Consider the following 21,342-nt stretch of genomic DNA (forward strand, 5'->3'; position numbering starts at 1 on the left):
CAAAGCCAGCCAGCTCTGCCACCTCTCCATTTTTTTCTCTCTGTCACCACCCCATCCCCTATGCTCTGGCATCTCTCTCTTCTCCTTTCTTTCCTTCGCACCCCATAGTCTGGTATCTTCCCTTCCCTGATTCTCTGGCATCTTTCTCCTTTCCTTTTCTTACATCTTTTCCTCCCCCTCCATGCTCTCACATCTCCCCCTTCCTTTTCCCTTAGTCTGGCATACCTTCCTCCTTCCCTCCAAGCCCTGGCATCTCCTTTCATTCCCTCCCTCATCTTCCTTCTCCCTCCAGCTGGGTACCGCAACACTCTCCCCTGCAGCTCTGGACTTTCCCACACCTGCTCCCCCAAAATTGCCATGCTTAGGTTCCTCTTCTTCCTTCCTTCCTTCCTCCCTCCCTCCCCCCGCAGGACCCTGCGGCACCATCAACTCTTACTTCCTCTAACGCCGGCCCTGCAGCTCCGGACTTCCCCGCACCTTCTCCCCCCCCCCTTCGGATCGCTATTATTTTAAATGTTATAACGGCGGCGCTGTATCCATCAGTGGAGACGTCTAACCTCGGCCTGCCCCGGAACTCTTACTGCAGCAGCCGCCCGTCTAGGCAGGAACAGGAAGTCACTGTTGCAGTAAGAGTTCCGGGGCAGGCCGAGGTTAGATGTCTCCACTGATGGATACAGCGCCGCCCCTATAACATTTAAAATAATAGCGATCCAAGGGGGGGGCAGATGTGGGGAAGTCTGGAGCTGCAGGGCCGGCGTTACACCAATGAGAACAAGGGGCGGACCGCCCCCCCACTTAGTACGCCACTTATTGCGGGGATCATGAAAGGAGCCGTCGCTGCTGCATCTTAGGCGAGCAGGGCAGACCGCCACTGCCGCCGCTTCCTCTCACCTCCGCTCGAGTGAGCGACACCAGAAGAAGCATGAGCGACGCCACTGAAAATAGTGAGCGATCGCTCATGCGCTCACCTTAGAGGGAACACTGGTCTGGAGGGCCTCTGCGCATGCGTGGATGTCAGAGTGATGATGTCACACTTGCACATGATGTCATCACGGCAACATCCGTGCACTTCTGGGTGCCTCAAGCCGTGGTCACTACCTTTAGTGTGCCCCGACTCGAAAAAGTTTGAGACACTGCCTTAGATAGTTATTAAAATAGAAAACAATCATTACAGCTCAAAATTGTTAACAGCTTGGTAAGGATAATGAGCCAACTTATAGTAGTCTTCAAACACATTCTAAGAAACACATCAACAATTACAGTCTTAATTATTGATGTATTTCTTAGAATGAGTTTAAAGACTGTAAGAGGGATATCTATTTACACCTACAAGACACAACAATACATATAATCTGGGTCTTGTTTCTCAATGCTGAAAACAAGTTACAAATTGCTGCCTTTTTCTCTACCGTTTTGTGTTGCTCAATGCCATTCACATTCCTGCATCCACTTCTATTCTTCACTCCTTCCTTTACTTACTCTTTTTGTAGAGAAAACAAACTCTAAACATATGTTTATGCTGCAGTACTCTGAAGGCGATCTGTTAATATCAGTTTTTAACACAAAAAGTCCCATGCTCCTTATATCCTTCTGCTTGGAGCAACTAAATTACAGTCCATTCAATAGTACTGGCACAATTCCATGTCATTGAAAGGGTCCATGGGAGACAAACAAAATGAAAATAAAGGAGGGCTTTTTCTGCCCCATCTCTCTTAGCTCTGCTTGGCAGCGCTGCTTATATAGTTCTAAAATGAAACGGAAACTCCACAAAGAAGCACAAGCTGTCACACTCCTTTGCATTATGGCCTTGTCCTGCTGTGTCTGCACCGGTTCAATACAGTTGGCAAATTCCTTAAACAATAACAGGCTGTTACATCTCCCCACATTATAGCTTTTGGCTTTCTTAAGATACACTGTTACAAAAGCCGATTTCAAAGAAACTGCCATGCTCCATTTCTGCACTGCAACTCTGTATGGTCACATGAGTTCAAGTAAGTCCTATTTACAAAGATTAGTATTGAGGCCCTCAAGTTCAAGATTATTAGGATTTTATATACCGTCTATCAAAGTTATCTAAGCGTTTTTTACAATCGGGTACTTCAAGCATTTTCCCTATCTGTCCCAGTGGGTTCACAATCTATCTAATGTACCTGGGGCTATGGAGGGTCACAAGGAGCAGTGCAGGGTTTGAACCCACAACCCCAGGGGTGCTGAGGCTGTAGCTTCAACCACACACTCCCCTTCCCCCACACCCCTTTTCTTTTCCTGTCTCTGATCTGATATCCTTTAAAATACTTCACAAAAATTATAATCGCTTGCAAAATAATTACCTCTGTTTATTACTTGCTCTGGATTTCAATCACTGTTCCAATGCTTCCTCCTTTGTTGTGCCTGAGGAGGAGAAACAAAAATCTTCCTCTCTTTTGGCCTCACCTGTGTAGTTATAGTTGTAACTTGTTAATACCCTATTCTTAGCTTTCTACCCTATTCATTTTCCCCACTTCCTTAAAGCTTTCATTTTTTAAAATATTTGTTTTAAATGTATATGCAACACAATATCTAGGACCACTTTTACTTTTGGTCAAAAGGGGGTAAATGTCCCAAGCCTTGCATAAAAGCGTGTGTGTATGTGTGTGGGGGGAGGGGGGTCCATGGGTAAATGCAAACGTAGGCATGTATTAATATTTAGAGCTAAGAATGGGTTACAGTTTACATTCACAGTGTTACAATATAGGGTTTACATACTGTACAGTGTGTTGCAATATGTCTTCATATATATGCTGGTGAAGGGTTGAGGGAGTGACTAGGCAAAAAGGTAGGTTTTTACAGCTTTTCTTAAGTTAAGAAGTTCTTTAAGGGCTCTGATATGAGGAGGGAGGCTGCTCCAGAAGTTTGGTAAGAAATGGGAATAGGATCATTTACAGAATATGTGGAGTTGGAGCGAGTGTCCTGATGGTGTATGTAGGCGTTTTTCATCTTTAAGCGTAGTGTTTTCTTTGGGGTATAGAGAGGAAGTTTGACTGAAAAGTATATGGGTGTCATGTTGTAGAGGGATTTATATGCCAACACTAGGCCTTTAGAAATGCAGCGTTTGGTTATGGGCAGCCAATGGGCCAATATCAGTGCTGGAGAGACTGGGTCATGGGCTTGTAGGTTTTTCAGTAGTCTTGTTGCTGCATTTTGAACTTGCTATAGTCGTTTGGTGTTTTTTGTTGTAAGACCATTGAAAAAAGTGTTGCAGTAATCCAGGCATGTAAGGATAAAGGCATAGAGTAGTTGGGTGAAGTCTTGTTCCATGAAGTAGTTTCTTCTCTTTCAGAGTAGTAGTAGAAGGATAAAGAGACTACTTGTGAGATGTGTTTGGAGAGTGATAGATTTGAGTCGAGAGTAATTAGGCTCCTTATGTTGTCTTTTTCCATCAAGGTAGTTGATTCCCAGGTTAGGGAAGGGTGAGTATAGGAGCATTTTTCTTTCCTAATCCATAGTAGTTCATTCTTGGAGGCGTTCAATTGATATTTGTTTTGGGGTCATCCAATGTTTAATTTCAGATAAGCAGTTGTGCAGGGTTGTGGTCTGGGTATCGCGATTTGCTCCTATTGGTAGGTATAGTTGAATGTTGTTAGCGAAGGTGTGGATTTTGATTTGGTATTTGTGGGTAACTTATGTCATGTACTGGTTTGATGTACAGATTGAAAAGAAGAGGGAATAATAGGGCCCCCTGTGGTACTCCATATCTGATTTGTTTCAATTTGGATAGATTAATACCGAGTAGTACTCTTTGGGATCTTTGGCTCAGAAAGGAATGGAACCAGTGTAGTGCTTATCATGGATACCAATTTCTGCAAGACAGGCAATGAGGATAGAGTGATCAATGGTATCAAAAGCTACACTCAGGTCAAGCAAAATAAGTAGGATGTATTAGGCTGCCTGCCTTCAGTCACCACTGCCCTTCTGGTCCCCAGTAGAAATGGTACAGATGGAAAATTGGAAAGTAAGGTTACAGAGTAAGAAAATCCCATGGGAATTTTTGAAAGTGGATGGTTTCAATGCTAATTCTGATTTATGGGTTTACTCTCTTTGTGAAGTGTGCAAACTATTTATAAACACTGTGTAGGTATGCAATGCTGAAAATAGTCTGTCCATGTGAATATTCATAATGGGTATTATATAATGTACAAAATTGTCTCCAAATTGAAAATAATTCTAAAAAGAAAAATGAAAAATTCCTAACAACAACATAGTAAACTGAACAAAAATTTTTGGCCTGCATAATTCTATCTGAAGTAGCATAATGGTTCTGAAGAAAACGAGAGTCCTTGTAAGTTCTGACTAAAAAAAAAAAGCTAGAAAAAGATAATGGGGTCGATAATTCAGCCAGCAGCGCTCAGTGGCACCCAGTTCTTAACCAGCTGTGGGGTACCACATAAAGATAGGACTGACTTTATGTGATCCTCTTTATGTGGTGGCCTTGGCCAGTTAAGTGCTGATTATCTGCATTTAACTGACAGAGTGGCAACTCTACCCTTGGATCGCCACAGAAATAGCTGGTTTTGCTTTAAATGTTAATTTGTCATTTTCAGCGGCACTAAACAGTTAAGTGCAGCTTAAAATGACTGGTTAGCCTTAAACAGGTGATTAGCCAGCCAGGCACCATTTCTGGACACTTTAAATATAGACCCTGATCAATGTTGGCTCTAAGGATTGAGTTGATGTGAGCAAAAATTTTCTTATGAATTTCTTGTGTGCTTACTTTGTGAGCATTTCTTCAGATACATCACATATACTCACACTCACAGGGAAACTGGAAATAATTCCATGAGTCATACTCTGCATCTTTTCCCTGCTTATTTGCCTGTAGTGTATAGCTACTCTGAATAAAATTTAGATGCTGTTTAGTGTGTCTATCTACAGCTTGCCACCTCTTTCGCTCACCTTGGCTCTCCTTTTTCATTCCCTTTTATTCTAACTGTATGCTCTTCCCCCATCCATCATTTTCCCTGTCTCCCTCTTCCATCCAGTGTCTGCCCTTTTTCATTATTCCTTGTTCTACCAGCATCTGTCCTCCCCTCTCTTCCATCCAACATCTTCCCCTTCTCTCCCCTCTTCCATCCAGCATCTTCCCCTTCTCTCCCTTCTTCCATCCAACATCTGCCCTTTCTCTCCCTTCTCCCATTCAGCCTTTGCCCCTTTCTCCTCCCTGCTTTTCATCTAGCCTCTGTTCTCTCCTCCCCGCTTCCATTGAGCATCTGCCCCCTCCCTCCTCCACATGTCCATTAAGCATGTGTCCTCTCTCCTCCCCATGTCCATTCACAATGTGCCCTCTCGCCTCCCCATGTCCATTCACAATGTGCCCCCTGTCCTCCCCACTTCTATTCAACGTGCCCCTCTACCTCTCCTCTTCCATTCAGTGTGCCCCCTGTCCTCCCTACTTCTGTTAAAGCATCTGGCTCCTTCCCTGCTGCTGCTTCCCCAGACCAGCAGCGTAAAAATACAAACAGCGCAGGGGTGCGCTGCACTTATCTGTGACTGCTAGCTCCACCCCAGTACAAGAAATAATGTAGAGGAAGCGGAGTCGGCAACTGCAGATAAGTGCAATGCAGTTCCTCGTTTTGCATTTTATTTTACCATTGCTGCTGATTTGTGGAAATCGTCAGCAGCGGTAGTGGCAGATGGAGGCAGTGGGCATGGAAGCTGCAGGTTGGCACGCTGGCTGCACGGCTAGCCAATTAAGCTGGGTGGCCTCTTATCAATTGATGTGTGGCCTCGCAGTTGTGCAGCTTACAGGGAACATTGACCCTGATATTTTTTTATTTCTGATCTGGTGATTGTGTCAGTTTTGCGAATTTGAATGTGCTTCATCTCTTCTATTTTTCTGTATTGCACAGTGCACATTAAAATGCATTTTTTTCCTGTCCAATATTGCATTGCCTGCAGCGTTTGCTTTTTTAAGGTTTCCCTTTCATGGTGTTTCTGTTTATAATTTGTGGTTCCTTTATTATGTATTTTTGAGGGCCTCTCTGTATTGCATGCGTGTTCATAGTGATGGATATTCTTAGCATTTTAGCTTTCTGTATTTTATCCATTGTGGGAGTAGTTTCTGTAAATGCAGAATATATTTTACAGAACTGCATCTATAAGGTTTTTTAGAGAGATTTTAGCACCATCATTTATAAACTCCAGACTTCACTCCTGGGATAAATAGAAAAACATATATGTAATGCTTCATGGTATGTTAATTTTATATTAGGCACTTCTGGTTCCATGATGTTAGATATGACAGATTGGCCCCTTAATCCTTTAATCTAAAAATATTTAGAGCATTTTCCCTATGCAACTAAATTTGCAGAAAGCATTATAAATTAAGGTAATTAAAATGAGTCCAATAAATGTTGAATTATATATGCAGTATGACATAAAAAACTGCTTGAGTCAACACAAATAAAATTGGTTATTCATCCCATATTTAATAGTTAAACAGTTTTAGTGTATGTGTATTGCTGTACAAGATAATTCAGTGGCTCATAGGCCTAGATTCACTAAACTCACCGGTCTGGATATTTTGGGGCAATTTGTAGCCAAATTCTGCCGGGCGACCGATTCACTAGAGTCCTCATGCAAATTGTGTGATCGGACGTGCGCCCCATCGCGACCCCATGGATCACTCCAGAGTGATCCAGACCCATGTGCAGACCATCCTCGTTGGCTGTAGATGCAATCCGCGCATGCGCTTGATCTCCGCACAAGCTTGAGGTCAAAACAAAGGGCGAGGGGGTGGCTTCACTTACTGGCCCACAAGTGGACATTCAGGAATCATTTCAATTTTTTGTGCAGCCAGAATGGAACAGAACACACTTTGCAGCCAGACTATGAAACAACACGGAAGAGAACATGCCTTGTGCAGCCCCGCTTTAAACCTGTGGGTTAAAACCATGGGCTCGCACTGTGCTTTTTGCACAATATATAAAAAGGGAGATGCATATGTACAGTTTTATTTTGATGGTTTTATTTTTTATTTTGATACTGGAATTTCAGGGCAGCAGAGAGCAGAAGAGTCGGCAAGAACGTAAGCGACTGGTCCTCAGCAGTCGCTTCATTTTGGATCGGCAAGCCCAATCGGTTTTTCTTCTTCTATTTAGTGAATCGATGGCTTCCTCATTATGCATGCCATTTCTCCTCATTTCCATTGGTGGATTGGATTGAGTAGGAGATGTTATCGGGCACAGGTTCGTGAAATGGGTCAGGGATCGATTTCAAAACCATCGGGACACAATCGGTGCGTTTAGTGAATCTGGCCCATAGTAAATTGACAAACAGTGAAAGTTCAGTGATTATACTTTAGGTCACACACATTAAAAGGTGTTAACAGGAAATCAAACCAGGCTTTTAGGTTCACACCTCTGTGCAATAACTATTGGGTTGATGCTGGTAGCTTAAAATAAACTTACTGGGGGATGCACAAAACTTACCGATTGTGTAACGATCGTTGCTAAAATGGTATGACCAGTTTAGCAATCAATCGGATCGGATTCTCCGATGCACAAAACTGTTGTCTGCCCATTATCCAATCCGATCCATGCAAATTAGTAAAACCCCATGCAAAATAGCCAAGCAATTGATGCACTGACATCACATGGCTATTTAGCATCGGGTTTTACTGATTGTAAAATCCAATTGCTCTATACCTGTGCTACCGACATGTCTGCCTGCTTTTATTTTTTTTTTCAATGGCACAAATATTTTGCATGTATTACACACGCAAAATATCTGCCCAATAAAAAAAGAAAAAAGTCTCTCACCACCACCACAGGCCCTCTCCAACGACCCCCGACAAAGCGCACCCCCCCCAAAAAAAAACAAACAAAGCGCCCCCTCCCTCCCTGAACCAAAAAAAAATGGCAGGAGGGATGCACACTCCCTCCTTCCAATGGAGGCCACTCTACATCGCCCCCCTTCCATCAGCCCCTCTCCTCCCCGGTACCTTTAAGTCAGGAGCAGGAGGGGTGCTGAGTCAGTCCCTCCCTCTCCTCTGCCAGCCGCCTAAAGTTTCATTATATAGAGATGATATGGTGGTTTATATGACAGAGGTTTCATTATATAGAGATGACATGGTGGTTTATATGACAGAGGTGAAAACTTCAGTATCCCAAGTTATTGAAGGTTAACTAATCTTTCTCAAATAAATCTAGTTAACAAAACTCAAGTAGGAAAAATTCATCATGCTTCATTTGAATATTTGCTGCATTAAGGCACAACATGGCCATATCAATCTACGTTGGGGTTCAAAAGGAATCAAATATCTGTCTTCATTTTTAGTGCACACCAGAGATCCTAATTTAAGGATAAGTAGGTGCCATCTGTTTTACCAGTACTAAAATCCCAACCATAAATTCATTAATCTAGCTATTTTAAATATGGAAAGTGTTTACAGAGAGGAAATTATCTCATTTTTTGAACTGTTCCATGTCCAATGTTCTATTCTTTGTCCTTGTGACCTCCTTTATCTAGTTAAGACAACACAAATGTTGCAGACTAGGCCACTTCAAGTTGCTTGATACACTTTCGCCTGGAAGTTTGATAATGGACCATTCTAAATGATTATGAAATACTTTTGATACACTGGGAGTATGTGTGTGATATCAGTTCTGCCTGAGCTTTTTTCTAATAAAGACACCTAAGTAGCTAGCAATATATCATTCTCACCTAGATTTGGTATCTGAGCTGCTAGAAAGGAGTTCCTTGCATAGGTGCAGCATAGTCACCTGGAAAGATAAAAAAGGTTAGAAAGACATCAATTGCAAATTACTACATTATAGCTGCTAATGGTTCTGTGAAATGGAGAGTTGTGGCAGATATAGGAAAGAAAAGGTTAAAAGATAATTAAGAAAGGTAAGGTCTCAGAAATTAGCATAAGCAATAGCACAGAATAGGAGTCCTGAAAGAGAAAAAGCTGCTCTGATGGACCTTCTTATACTAAGCATGCCTAAGTAGCATCTGACGTCATAGGCACTGTTAGGACTTCCCACCAGAAAACTTTCAAATCTGGGCGTGCTTTGGGTGTGTTTTGGCCAAACACAGCTGCACTGACTTTTAATCATTTCCTTCACTTCTCAAAGCTTTTACAGTAAGCCATTTGTCATCTGCTTAGTCTCTAGAGGCTCTGTTACCAAATTCTAAACAAAGTTCCCTCTATAGCTCTATGCCTTAAGGCACTGTTCTTATCTTCCATACATTAGGGATTCAAGTCTTGAGTGCGGTTAGCAAATATTTGATATTAATTTTTCTACCAGAAATAAAACCCTAAAACTCTTTGTCCATTCCTTTGCTTAAACATATTTTGGTTCAGCTTTAATTATCTGTAGCCATTGTCTGATTTTTAAAGCAGCCTGTTCTCTCATTCTAAACCCCTCCCCCACCCCAATACCCCCTCCCTTAATTCTAAAGCCAAGCTTAATTTACCAATAGTAATGTCTCTAGGATACATCTCAAAACATGTACCTTCCTTCAACACCTGTCCAAGCCCTCTGATGTTTAGACGCGGTCTGCCGCCGAACTAGCATCTATCTGGTGCCTATCCTTAACCACGCTAACATTATGCCCTCATTACGCCCACGTCTACATACTTGAAACTTGAAACTTTCCTAAAAACTTGCATCTACCTCGCATCTATATTCTGACAACGCCTACCTGATGCCTAACTCCATCTAAGTCCCAATTAACGCTTGTTAAGACCCTTAAATAGCTCATTAACCACTTAAATTGGATGCCTAAACCACGCGTAAAGTTAGGCGCAGTTTGCAGAATCAGGGCCATAATAAACTGGTCGCCCTTTAGTTGCATAAATATGAACAAACAATAGACAAACATCTTATCAATAAAATGTTTAGCAATAAAACTGTAAAAAGTTAAAACCCAGGTATTCATTGGCACTATATCTTACAAGAAGAATAAAAGTAAATGCACTTTATCAAAAAGCATTAACAAAGAGCTGCGTTTTCAACATTTTCTTAAAATTGATCTTTCCAACACAAAAACGCGGAATGCCTGGCAGAGTATTCCAAAGTTTGACACCAGCTACTGACATCAATGATGCTCCAATTATAACATAAATGATAGGCATCCTTCCCTCTAAAGTCAATTTCATACTGTTGTCAGACCTTAGATTTCTTTTTGGATGATAAATTTCAAACATTTCTTTTAGTATCCTTGGAGCAATGTGGTACAGTATCTGATGTATAATAAGTTTCTTTGTCATGGGAAATATAAGCATAATGATTTGGGGGTCCTTTTATGAAGGTGCGAGGAAAAGTAATCTTACATGGGTTTTTCCTGCACATTATGGAAGTTTCTTCCCGCAGCCATATTGTGTGGCCATTAAAGATTAGCAGGTGAGTCCCCAGAACATGTCCCCTCTGTAAAAAACCGTAGTGCAGTTTTTAGCACCGGCTGTGGTGGTAACAGCTCTGACACTCATAGAATTCCTATGAGCGTTGGAGCTGTTACCACTGCACCCAGCCCTAAAAAATGTTCTACAGTTTTGTAAAAGGGGAGGCAAAAATTTTTTTTGCATGTGTTATGCATGCACAGTGTGCAAAATTATATTGGAACACCTCAGTTCTTCCCATAGTAAACACTTTCAAGCTGCGGTAAACACTAGTGCTAACACTTACTGTAGTTTAATAAAAGGACCCCTTTGGTTTTCTTTTGATTTTTTTTTTTTTAATGTTTTGCCCTTTTTTGGTGGTTATCTTGTTTTACCCTGTCTTATTTTCCTTTGTGTACACTGTCCATATTTTTTCTTTCTATCTATTTATTATTTTTATTCAATGGCTTTATAGCTCATTATAAGTAGCCTCCTTCCCATTATTTGTAAAAGGGATGTTTTTTTGTAAAGTTGCATTTTTACTCTGGGTTTTACTAAACAGTGCTAGAGGTTTTTAGCCCACATCAGTGAGGTAATTGCTCTGACACCCGCACTAAAACCTTTAGTGCCGTTGATTAAAAGGAACCCTTAAATTGAAGCTGTACTGAATTGCGTAGTTTACTATTCAGCTGAATATGAATAATGAAAAATATTTGGCAGAATAAAAATAATGGTCATTGAGTTTTTAACATAAAAAAATAATACAAGAAATATTAAATTAGAGATCATTTGTATTCAGTGGGGTTTAGCACAGTAGAACCCTGCATTATTCATATTTGAATTTAAATTACTATCTAGTCAAATACGAATAATATATTCGGGGCACTATTTGGTGCCGAATCAAATACAAATATTCAGTACCACTCTATTTTTAATGATTTATAAGCCTTTTTTGTTTTGTTTGAAAATTTGCCCCCACGTGAGGTCACACTACCATTTTGGTACAATTTTGCCATTTTATAAGTAAGAAAGTTGTGCTTAATGAGGTTTGTTGTTTTCAGCATTTTAAGAATCGTGATTTTTATAAAAAATTTCATGAATTTCAATACATATCGGTAATTACTTGTAAAGTAAAGCTATGACGAAGGGGAAATAAATTAATTAATACTTTTTAACATTCCCCCCAAAAAATCCATAATTCATGAATAGCTAAAGTCCGCAACTTAAGGACTCCATAAGAATAAGAATTAGTAAAGAAAATAAAACACAGTAGAAAAATACCTACCACATATTGGACATGATTGAGAGCAAATCATGTATTGAACTCCTAACTAGTTCCAGAGGGAGTCAAAGCAAATGTCCACTTAGCTGACAAAAAAAAAAAAAAAGCTGTCAAGTAAGAAGGATCAAAAAATACATACTTTTGATGACTGATACATAAGAATACATTTGTAGGGATATTTCAGATAATAACTTCCAGTCTAAAAAGCAGAAATTGTTTGAACATTTCTGTGTTTCTTGAGACAGATCTGGAAAATTTATTTCTGAAGTAAACTTTTTAAGCATGTTGGGGAGAATTCATCAGTGTGCTACTGCTAAGATGGGTTATTTTACCACAAGTCGTGCTATTTTAGCACAGGGTCCCATTTTATCCAATGAGAATATGTGCTAAAATAACCGGTCTTAACAGTAGCACACATTGATGAATATCCCCCTTTATCTCTCCGTAACCTGACCTAAGCATCACTCCATACATAGATACCTTCCTATGCCAATCCTGGCTCTCAATTGCCTTCAAATGCAGCTTCCCAGTGTACCCTCTGCAGTACTTGAATGTATCCTGACCCCATTTAAAACACAAAGTGAAACCACATTATTTTCTGTAGGTGCCATTTTCTTCAATAAGACCTATTCACTAGTAATGCCTATTTTTTCAATTTAAGATTATTCAACTTTTGTGGTTATCCCAACAGTGCACCTAATTTCCTAGGCAGTTTTGGATGGAATTTGTCACTAATAATGTGCTCCTTTGTCTGCTCCTTAATACAGCTCTAGCCCTGAACAACAGGAAAATGGTTAACATCGAGCCCCCTCCCCCGCCCCCTTGATGCTCTAAGTTGAATCCTGGGAAAAGGGTGGTAGGATGCTCATCGAGGATAATGGTTTCATGTCACGAATGATACTTGTTACCATTCAAATGCTCACCAGACTCAACCCTGCTTAGCTTGTAAGATATCCTGGTGTAGAAATAAGGATTATTAAGTAACAATATTTTATTCTCGGACTGTTGACCTTGGCTAACAAGAATTCAGCGATACCAACTGCACACAATAGAAAAATTGTAAAACAACCTGTCCTACTCTTCATGTATGTTGCGGTATCTGTTAGAGATATGTTTTATATATTGCATGATCTTTCTCACAAATGCCTTCTCTATTTCTCTTTAATAGGGGTTGAGAAGTTGATCTATCACCTGCACAAACACAACATTCCCATAGCTATTGCCACCAGCTCAGCAGGAGTGACATTTGAAATGAAAACAAGAAGTCACAAAGACTTCTTTAATTTGTTCCATCACATTGTATTGGGAGATGACCCAGATGTGAAGAATGGCAAGCCACAGCCTGATCTTTTTCTAGTGTGTGCAAAGAGATTTGACCCCCCTCCTCACGTGGAAAAGGTAGGAACCGTATTAGCTGAGACAAATATTTATCTTATTGTGATCTACTGGAATGGAGTTTCAATTAACGGAAGATACAGTATGTTCTTGTATGAATTGCCAAATAACATATTTGGGGGTCCTTTTACTAAACAATGGTAAACACCAACACATACTTATCACCACCTAAAAATGGTGCTAGTAGCACACGCTAAGGAGCCACACAGTAACTGCGGACACCCTTGCGCTAAAAAATACATCTTATTCTTTAGCAAGGGGGGCATGTTTGGGAGCGGAGGGTAGGTGTGCATGGGTATTGGCTTGTGCTGACTAATGCAAGATTAGTGCGGCTGCCTTAAAAGTCACCCGCTAACGGCCACAGGCTAATTTTGTAATTTGTGCATGGCCATTTATAAGAAAACAGCACTGACGGCCATCTTAGAGCCACACTAAAGAGGTCTCAATTGAAATGCACATGCAAAAAACACCACCAACCGTTTTTTTAGCATGCCTTAGTGAAAGGATCCCTTTACCTGTAACATGAAGGAGCTCAATTGACATCACTTCTGTTTTTGTGAATAGTTTAGACATGCATTGAATAAGTATCAAGTTAATCACAGTTAAATGCTTGTCTGTCTTCAAAATGTATTATAAAAATATGTAGAACAATTTAGTGCATCTTATGTTAGTCCATTTTTGCTACATTAGGGGGAGTGCATTAGCACTTGGTGCAGCTTAGTGAAAGGGGCCCCTAAAGTGTGAACACTTCCACTATGGAGGTAATTCTATAACAGAGCACCTTCATTTTAGATGCCCAGATAGTGCACATTAGCTTAATCTATGATGATGTCTAGACATCTAGATGTCATCATAGAATACGAATATAACCATTATTGGCGCACTGACCATTTAACATGCTCACAATTACACCAGCCCCCTTCTTTCTGCCCCCCCCAAAGCAAACCAAGATTGCTCCCTGCCCCCAGCACACCCCTCCCCCCAAAGCAAAGCAAGTTAATTCCCTGGCCCCCTTTCCGTTCCCCCAACTTCCCTGTGCAGCAGCAGCATTTCCCTCCCCTACTTCCCTGTGCAGCAGCAGCAGCATTCCCTCCCCCTCCATTTCCCTGTGCAGCAGCAGCATTTCCGTCCCCCACCCCACTTCCCTGTGCAGCAGCAGCATTTCCTCCCCTTCCATTTCCCTGTGTAGCTGCAGCATTTCCCTCCCCCCACCTCACTTCCCTGTGCAGCAGCACAGGGAAACAGGTATTTCTGTTTGTTTCTGGCCAGCTCCCTTACTTGCCGAAGTTATTTTTGAGTTTAAAGCTTCCGCAGCGGCTCCTCTCACGATCCGTGCCTGTGTTGGAAGCCTTCTCTCTGACGTGATGTCAGAGAGGCTTCCGACGCAGGTGTGGCTCATGAGAGGAGCCGCGTTGGTGGCGGCTTTGAACTTAAAAATAACTTCGGCAAGGGTAAGGGAGCCGGCCGGATTGCAGAACAGTACCTGGGGGACCGCGACTTTGATACCGCTGTTAGACGGAGTGAGGGGGAGTCGCTTCCATGTGTCCCTGCTTAAGGTGCCTCCGCATACACAGAAGAAACCACTGCTGACTCCTTCTACTGCGCATGCGAAGCCACGGAGTTACAGAGCATGGATCACGCAGGTAGGAGTATGCATGTGTGCTTAGGGTTTTATTATTAGTGATGATTCCTGAATAAGTGTCTGATACCCTGGATGGGAATAGATTTGCATTCTTTAAATCTTCACAGCATGACGAGTCTATAAAATCATGAGTGGTGTAGAACTGTATCAAAAATTACAAAGATTAGGGGACAAGCAAATTTGACCACGTGACTCCTTTGCTTTTGAGTCTCCATTGGCTCCCGGTTTATCTCAGAATCCAGATTAAGTGTATATGTATTATTTTTAAAATTTTATATGGTATTTTCATTCCTCTTGTTCCTCTTCTATGGAATGTCTATAGATTTTCATATGCGAGAGGCACTCAACAATTTAAACTTTCCCTCCCTTCTAGGAAAGGAATTAAAGGAGTCAAGAATTTCAGCCTTTCTCTGGTTTTAAATTTCCCCAATTATGGAATGAACTTCCTTTAATTATGAGGTGACCCAGCTCTTTCCAATCTTTTTGTAAATCTTTAAAAACTTTTCTATTTGCTAAACACTCTGAAAATTAATCCCCTTGTATTTTAGCATATTTTTTAACTTATTGTTAACCGCGTTGAGCTTCCTCTGGTTGAAGATCCAGTATATAAAGTTAGGTTTTAGTTTAGTTTAGCTCTAGAACGCATTGTCAGATGATGTGGTAAGAGTGGTTAATGTAGCTGGTTTTAAAAAAGGTTTGGACAAGTTCCTGGAGGAAAAGTCCCTAGTCTTCTATTGAGACAGACATGGGGAAAGCCAATGTTTGCACTGGATCGGTAGCATGGAATGTAGCTACTATTTGGGTTTTGGCTAGGTACTTGTGACCTGGATTGGCCACTATGAAGACGGGAAACTGGGCTAGATGGACCATTGGTCAGACTGAGTTACAGGCAATAAATGTTTCTCAAATATTTTGTTGTTTATTTAGTTAGTGAGTATTGGTGAATATTGAATGTTTTAGCACTGATTAGATAGAATTATTTTTCCTAAGTTAAGGGTCCTTTTACTAAGCTGCGGTGGAAAATGTGTTAGCATGCCCTTACCTAGGTTTTTCTTGTGCACTAAGGCCATTTTTGCTGCAACAGTAAAATGGCTAATTTTTCCTTGTTTTGCATTAATAGTCATACGCTAATGTTACCACCAGCATATGCCAGTTAAAAAAAAAAAGAAAAGAAATGCCACAGAAGCACTTACTGACAGTCTTTAAGGGCTCATGGGGTAATCCTGTGCTAATCAGTTAATTTGTGACAGTGTGGACATGCTAACTGATTAGCACTGGAATGCTCCCTACCTGCAAAAATTTAAAATATTTTTTAAAATGCAGGTAGTGCTCACGTATTAGATACTTATCACAGGGCACCTGTGTGCATGCCTTGGTATTTAATCCCTTTTATGCTGCAATAAGCACATGCTAGTGTTTACCGCAGCTTAGTAAAAAGGACCCCTAATTGAGAGATTTTTTTTTTGTATTGTGCATTTCCTTAACCAGGTTATGGTGGCTGGACACTGTGGCCCTGATTCTGAAAGTGCGTCCCGATTTTAGGCAGCTGTAGCTGCCGGCGATCGGGGGTGTCGGGTGGGCGGCGTTCCAGCAGGAGGGGTTGGGCACCCTCCTGCTGGCAATCAGGGGTGTTGGGTAGGCGGCGTCTACTCTAACCCGATTCTGTAACCGGCGTCTGTAACATGGATGCTGGTTACAGAATCGGGGTTAGTGTAGGCCCGATTCTGTATAGGTCGCCCTCCCGGGCGTCTTATACAGAATCCGGGCCCGTGTATTTTTCTTTTTTTGATTTGTGGGTAAGATTTATGTCTTGATGTATTTCTTCTGCAGTCTTAGAGCAGCATAATAAAAAAAAAGTTTTAAGTCCGTTTTGGGCCTAGGGTGCTAGTTGTCCAAAGTCAGCAGTGTCTAAATTCCATTCTCAAAAAATACATCCAAAATATATATATATTTTTTGAGAATCATTACTTCTACGTTCAGCCGTTTGATCATCCAGACCGCTAAGTCATCTATCTTTATACCATGTGAGAACCATATCACTTCTGTTGGCAGTCTAAAGTCTGCCTTCCTTGAGGATATTTACCAAACTGCAGCACAGAGTTCTGACCACATATTCAAATGCCTTCATGATATGACATGGCTTCCCAGCAGGGAAGGGAGGAGAATGTAGATTTTCCATCCCTCCTTAGCCTTTGCAAGATAGAAAACCAACCTTTTCCCTCCTATGACTCATATTGCGGTTTTGCATGATCTTCACCTTATAAACTAAGAGTTCCTTATACAAAGCCATGGTAGCGAATGCGGCACAGCCCATGGAAATAGGTATCCATCGTATTTGCCACATGGGAATTGTTGCTTTCTAAAAGGGGCCCTAAGTGGTTTTCTCTTGCAGAAATAGTCCCACTTACTGTAATTCTTGTACTCTGCCTTTGTTAAAGGCAGCCTCTTAGGAAAGGAGTTCCACTTAGGTGATGCTATTTTCAGAGAACACCCTTTACAAGTGAGTGATTTTATTTTCTCTTTTTAGTGTTCCATTCATTATATTAATGAGAGATCATTTCCATATAAAGTACTGCCTGTTCATTGTGTCTTTCACAACAATAATCCAAAAATAGGATGAATTTCAAAACTGACGCATTTCATAAATATTTGTCCAGAATTTTATGATAAACATTTTGAATGTCACTTCAGTACAAGTAAACAGAAATTAGTATCTATCTTCCTGGAAAAGTGCTAGCATATAAAGAATGTATCCACAATAATTATCTGTCTATCAGTGGCATAGCGAGGATGAGAGGTGCCTGGGGTGATGGTATTCACACTTCAAAAGTGGTCAATCAGTGGAAGACGATTCATGAACTAGAAGACCATCAACATCAACTGATAATGATCATGTTGCTTAAGTGAGGGTTCTTGTGTGCATCAATCTGTGATTAATTGTTAGAGAATAGGCAGAGGAATGTAACACCTCCATTGGTTTATGCCATAGCAAACTATCTGAGAAGTTGGAGGATGTCTCACATTGCGGCAAAGTTTGTTCCACATTTGATGATCGACAATCAGAAGAACCATTTTATAATCTGTCAGGATCTTCTTGAGCAAGCAAATGAAAACAAAACATTTCTTGATAAAATGATAACTGGGTCTACAGCAGTGGTATCAAACTCAAACCCTTTGCAGGGCCACAGTTTGGATTTGTAGGTACTAGGAGGGCCTCAGAAAAGATAGTTAATGTGTTATTAAAAAAATGACAATTTTGCATGAGGTAGAACTTTATAGTTTAGAAATCTTTCCTTTTGACTACGTCTTAATAATAATATTGTAATTTATAGCTAAAGAGACATGATCAAGAAACTGTTTTATTTTACTTTTGTGATTATGATAAACTACAGAGTACCTGACGGGCCGCAAGTTTGAGACCACTGGTCTACAGCAATAACGTGGAAACCAAAGCTCAATCGCCTCAATGGAAAACCAAAAAATGCTCAGCAAGTTCAGTTAAACATCAAAGTGATGTTAAGTGTTTTGTTTTTTTACAGTAATGGCATTGTTCAATATGGAGAGGTGGCATTGATGAATGTTTGAGAGCTAACCTCAAAGTTAAGTAGCTAAGTAATAAGATTAAATTAGAAGAAAAAGATATTAGTAAGGAAGTGAAGTGAACTAAGGAAGTGAAGTGGACAAAGCGATGGGACCAGACGGGATACATCCAAGGATACTAAGGGAGCTCTCTGGAGACGGGAGTGATTCCTGGGGATTGGAGGAGAGCAGATGTGGTCCCTATTCATAAAAGTGGTCACAGGGATGAAGCAGGAAACTACAGGCCGGTGAGCCTCACTTCAGTTGTTGGAAAAATAATGGAAGTGTTGCTGAAAGAAAGGATAGTGTATTTCCTTGAATCTAATGGGTTACAGGATCCGAGGCAACATGGCTTTACAAAAGGTAAATCGTGCCAAATGAACCTGATTTAATTTTTTGATTGGTTGACCAGAGAGTTGGATCGAGAACATATGCTAGATGTAATTTACTTGGATTTCAGCAAAGCCTTTGATACAGTTCCTCATAGGAGGCTGTTGAACAAACTTGAAGTGCTGAAGTTGGGACCCAAAGTGGTAAACTGGGTCAGAAACTGGCTGTCGGACAGACGCCAGAGGGTGGTGGTTAATGGAAGTCGCTCGAAGGAAGGAAAGGTGACTAGTGGAGTCCCTCAGGGTTCGGTGCTGGGGCTGATCCTGTTCAATATGTTTGTGAGTGACATTGCTGAAGGGTTAGAAGGAAAAGTGTGCCTTTTTGCAGATGATACCAAGATTTGTAACAGAGTAGACACCGAAGAGGGAGTGGAAAATATGAAAAAGGATCTGCAAAAGTTAGAGGAATGGTCTAATGCCTGGCAACTAAAATTCAATGCAAAGAAATGCAGAGCAATGCATTTGGGGATTAATAATAGGAAGGAACCGTATATGCTGGGAGGAGAGAAGCTGATATGCACGGACGGGGAGAGGGACCTTGGGGTGATAGTGTCCGAAGATCTAAAGGCGAAAAAACAGTGTGACAAGGCAGTGGCTGCTGCCAGAAGGATGCTGGGCTGTATAAAGAGAGGCGTAGTCAGTAGAAGGAAGAAGGTGTTGATGCCCCTGTACAGGTCATTGGTGAGGCCCCACTTGGAGTATTGTGTTCAGTTTTGGAGACCGTATCTGGCGAAAGACGTAAGAAGACTTGAGGCGGTCCAGAGGAGGGTGACGAAAATGATAGGAGGCTTGCGCCAGAAGATGTATGAGGAGAGACTGGAAGCCCTGAATATGTATACCCTAGAGGAAAGGAGAGACAGGGGAGATATGATTCAGACGTTCAAATACTTGAAGGGTATTAACGTAGAACAAAATCTTTTCCAGAGAAAGGAAAATGGTAAAACCAGAGGACATAATTTGAGGTTGAGGGGTGGTAGATTCAGGGGCAATGTTAGGAAATTCTACTTTAAGGAGAAGGTAGTGGATACCTGGAATGCGCTCCCGAGAGAGGTGGTGGAGAGTAAAACTGTGACTGAGTTCAAAGAAGCGTGGGATGAACACAGAAGATTTAGAATCAGAAAATAATATTAAATATTGAACTAGGCCAGTTACTGGGCAGACTTGCACGGTCTGTGTCTGTGTATGGCCGTTTGGTGGAGGATGGGCAGGGGAGGGCTTCAATGGCTGGGAGGGTGTAGATGGGCTGGAGTAAGTCTTAACAGAGATTTCGGCAGTTGGAACCCAAGCACAGTACTGGGTAAAGCTTTGGATTCTTGCCCAGAAATAGCTAAGAAGAAAAAATTTAAAAAAAAAAAAAAAAAATTTTAATTGAAACAGGTTGGGCAGACTGGATGGACCATTCGGGTCTTTATTACATTACATTAGTGATTTTTATTCCGCTTGTACCTTGCGGTTCAAAGCGGATTACATAAGAAGAGAACTGGACATTTCCAGGAGGGTACATGACATTGGAGAATACAGATTGAGGGTATAGACTTAATAACAGAATGAGTGTATAGACATAATAACATTGGAAGATAAATCAGGTTACATTACATTACATAGCAAATTGTCTGTTTCCATACATTGGTAGGTAGTCGGTTTCGGTAGGATGATATAGGTTCCAGGTAGCTTTGTTGGCTTTTTTTTTTTTTTTTTCATTTTTTTATTGGTCGATTGAGGGTATGGTGCCAGGGAGTGTGCAGAATCTGGTTGGTGTAAGTGGAAGAGGAGAGGGAGATTAGGAAGATTGTAATGGTATTGAACAGCAGTGTTTTGATTTCTAGGGGAAGAGGAGAGGGAGATTAGATAGATTGTATATACTTTTTGAATAGCAGCGTTTTGATTTCTTTACGGAATGCTTTGAAGTCAGATGTTGAGGTTAACAATCTGGTGATGGAGGGTCATCTGCCGTCATCTACTATGTTACTATGTAACTAAAATGAAATAGAATGAAGAAATATTTATGGAGTTATGAAATTAAGAATAAATATGAAACTAAATGAATTTTAGAGTTTTGAGTAAATAAACAATAAAGTGGACTGATGAAGACAAGAGATTGCTGGGCATTATTCATGATCCAGTTGATATCCGTAGGTCCATACAAATGAAAAAATGAAGAATTAATATATATGTATACATAAACACATAAAATGTAGTGTATTTTAATATTAGACCAGTAATCTCTTTGCAGTATATATGATGCCGCAATATGTAAATAGGCACCATATAGCTTTATTAGATTAGAGATTTAAAAGAGTACAGAGGATAGTTAGTGATTCTGAGAGAAGTGACTAAGGACTACACTAACAATTGATTAAGATTTATCAAGTGACTGGAACTTAACAGAACATGCTGTAGTGCAGCCCCGCTTTAAACCCACGGGTTAAAACCATGAAGTCGTGGCGGCAAGAGCAAGAGAGTCGGGGCAGAGAGCAGCCCGGCAAGAGCAGGAGAGTTGGGGTAGAGAGAAGGGCTTTTGCACAAGCGACTGGTCCTCAGCAGTCTCTTGTTTTTGGATTGGCCAGCCCAGTTGGTGTGCCTGCATTTGTTTAATGAATCGAGGCCCTTCCTACTTTGCATGCCATTTCCCCTCATTTGCATGATCGGAGGATAATTGGCCAAAAGGTTAGTGAATCGGGTCAGAGGAAAATCG

At 41.0% G+C, this 21,342-nt stretch overlaps 1 protein-coding gene across 1 annotated transcript in view; it reads left to right on the top strand.

The window, feature by feature from the left end:
• The window catches only part of PUDP (pseudouridine 5'-phosphatase), a 143,404-nt gene that overhangs the window by 54,075 nt on the left and 67,987 nt on the right, over window positions 1-21,342 (top strand). Inside the window, exon 3 of the mRNA XM_033950590.1 lies at window positions 12,811-13,040. Coding sequence (XP_033806481.1) covers window positions 12,811-13,040 — 230 coding nt within the window. The remainder of the gene's footprint in view (window positions 1-12,810; window positions 13,041-21,342) is intronic.

This window comes from Geotrypetes seraphini, chromosome 6 (genome assembly GCF_902459505.1).
Source record: "Geotrypetes seraphini chromosome 6, aGeoSer1.1, whole genome shotgun sequence".
Lineage (NCBI taxonomy): Eukaryota > Metazoa > Chordata > Amphibia > Gymnophiona > Dermophiidae > Geotrypetes > Geotrypetes seraphini.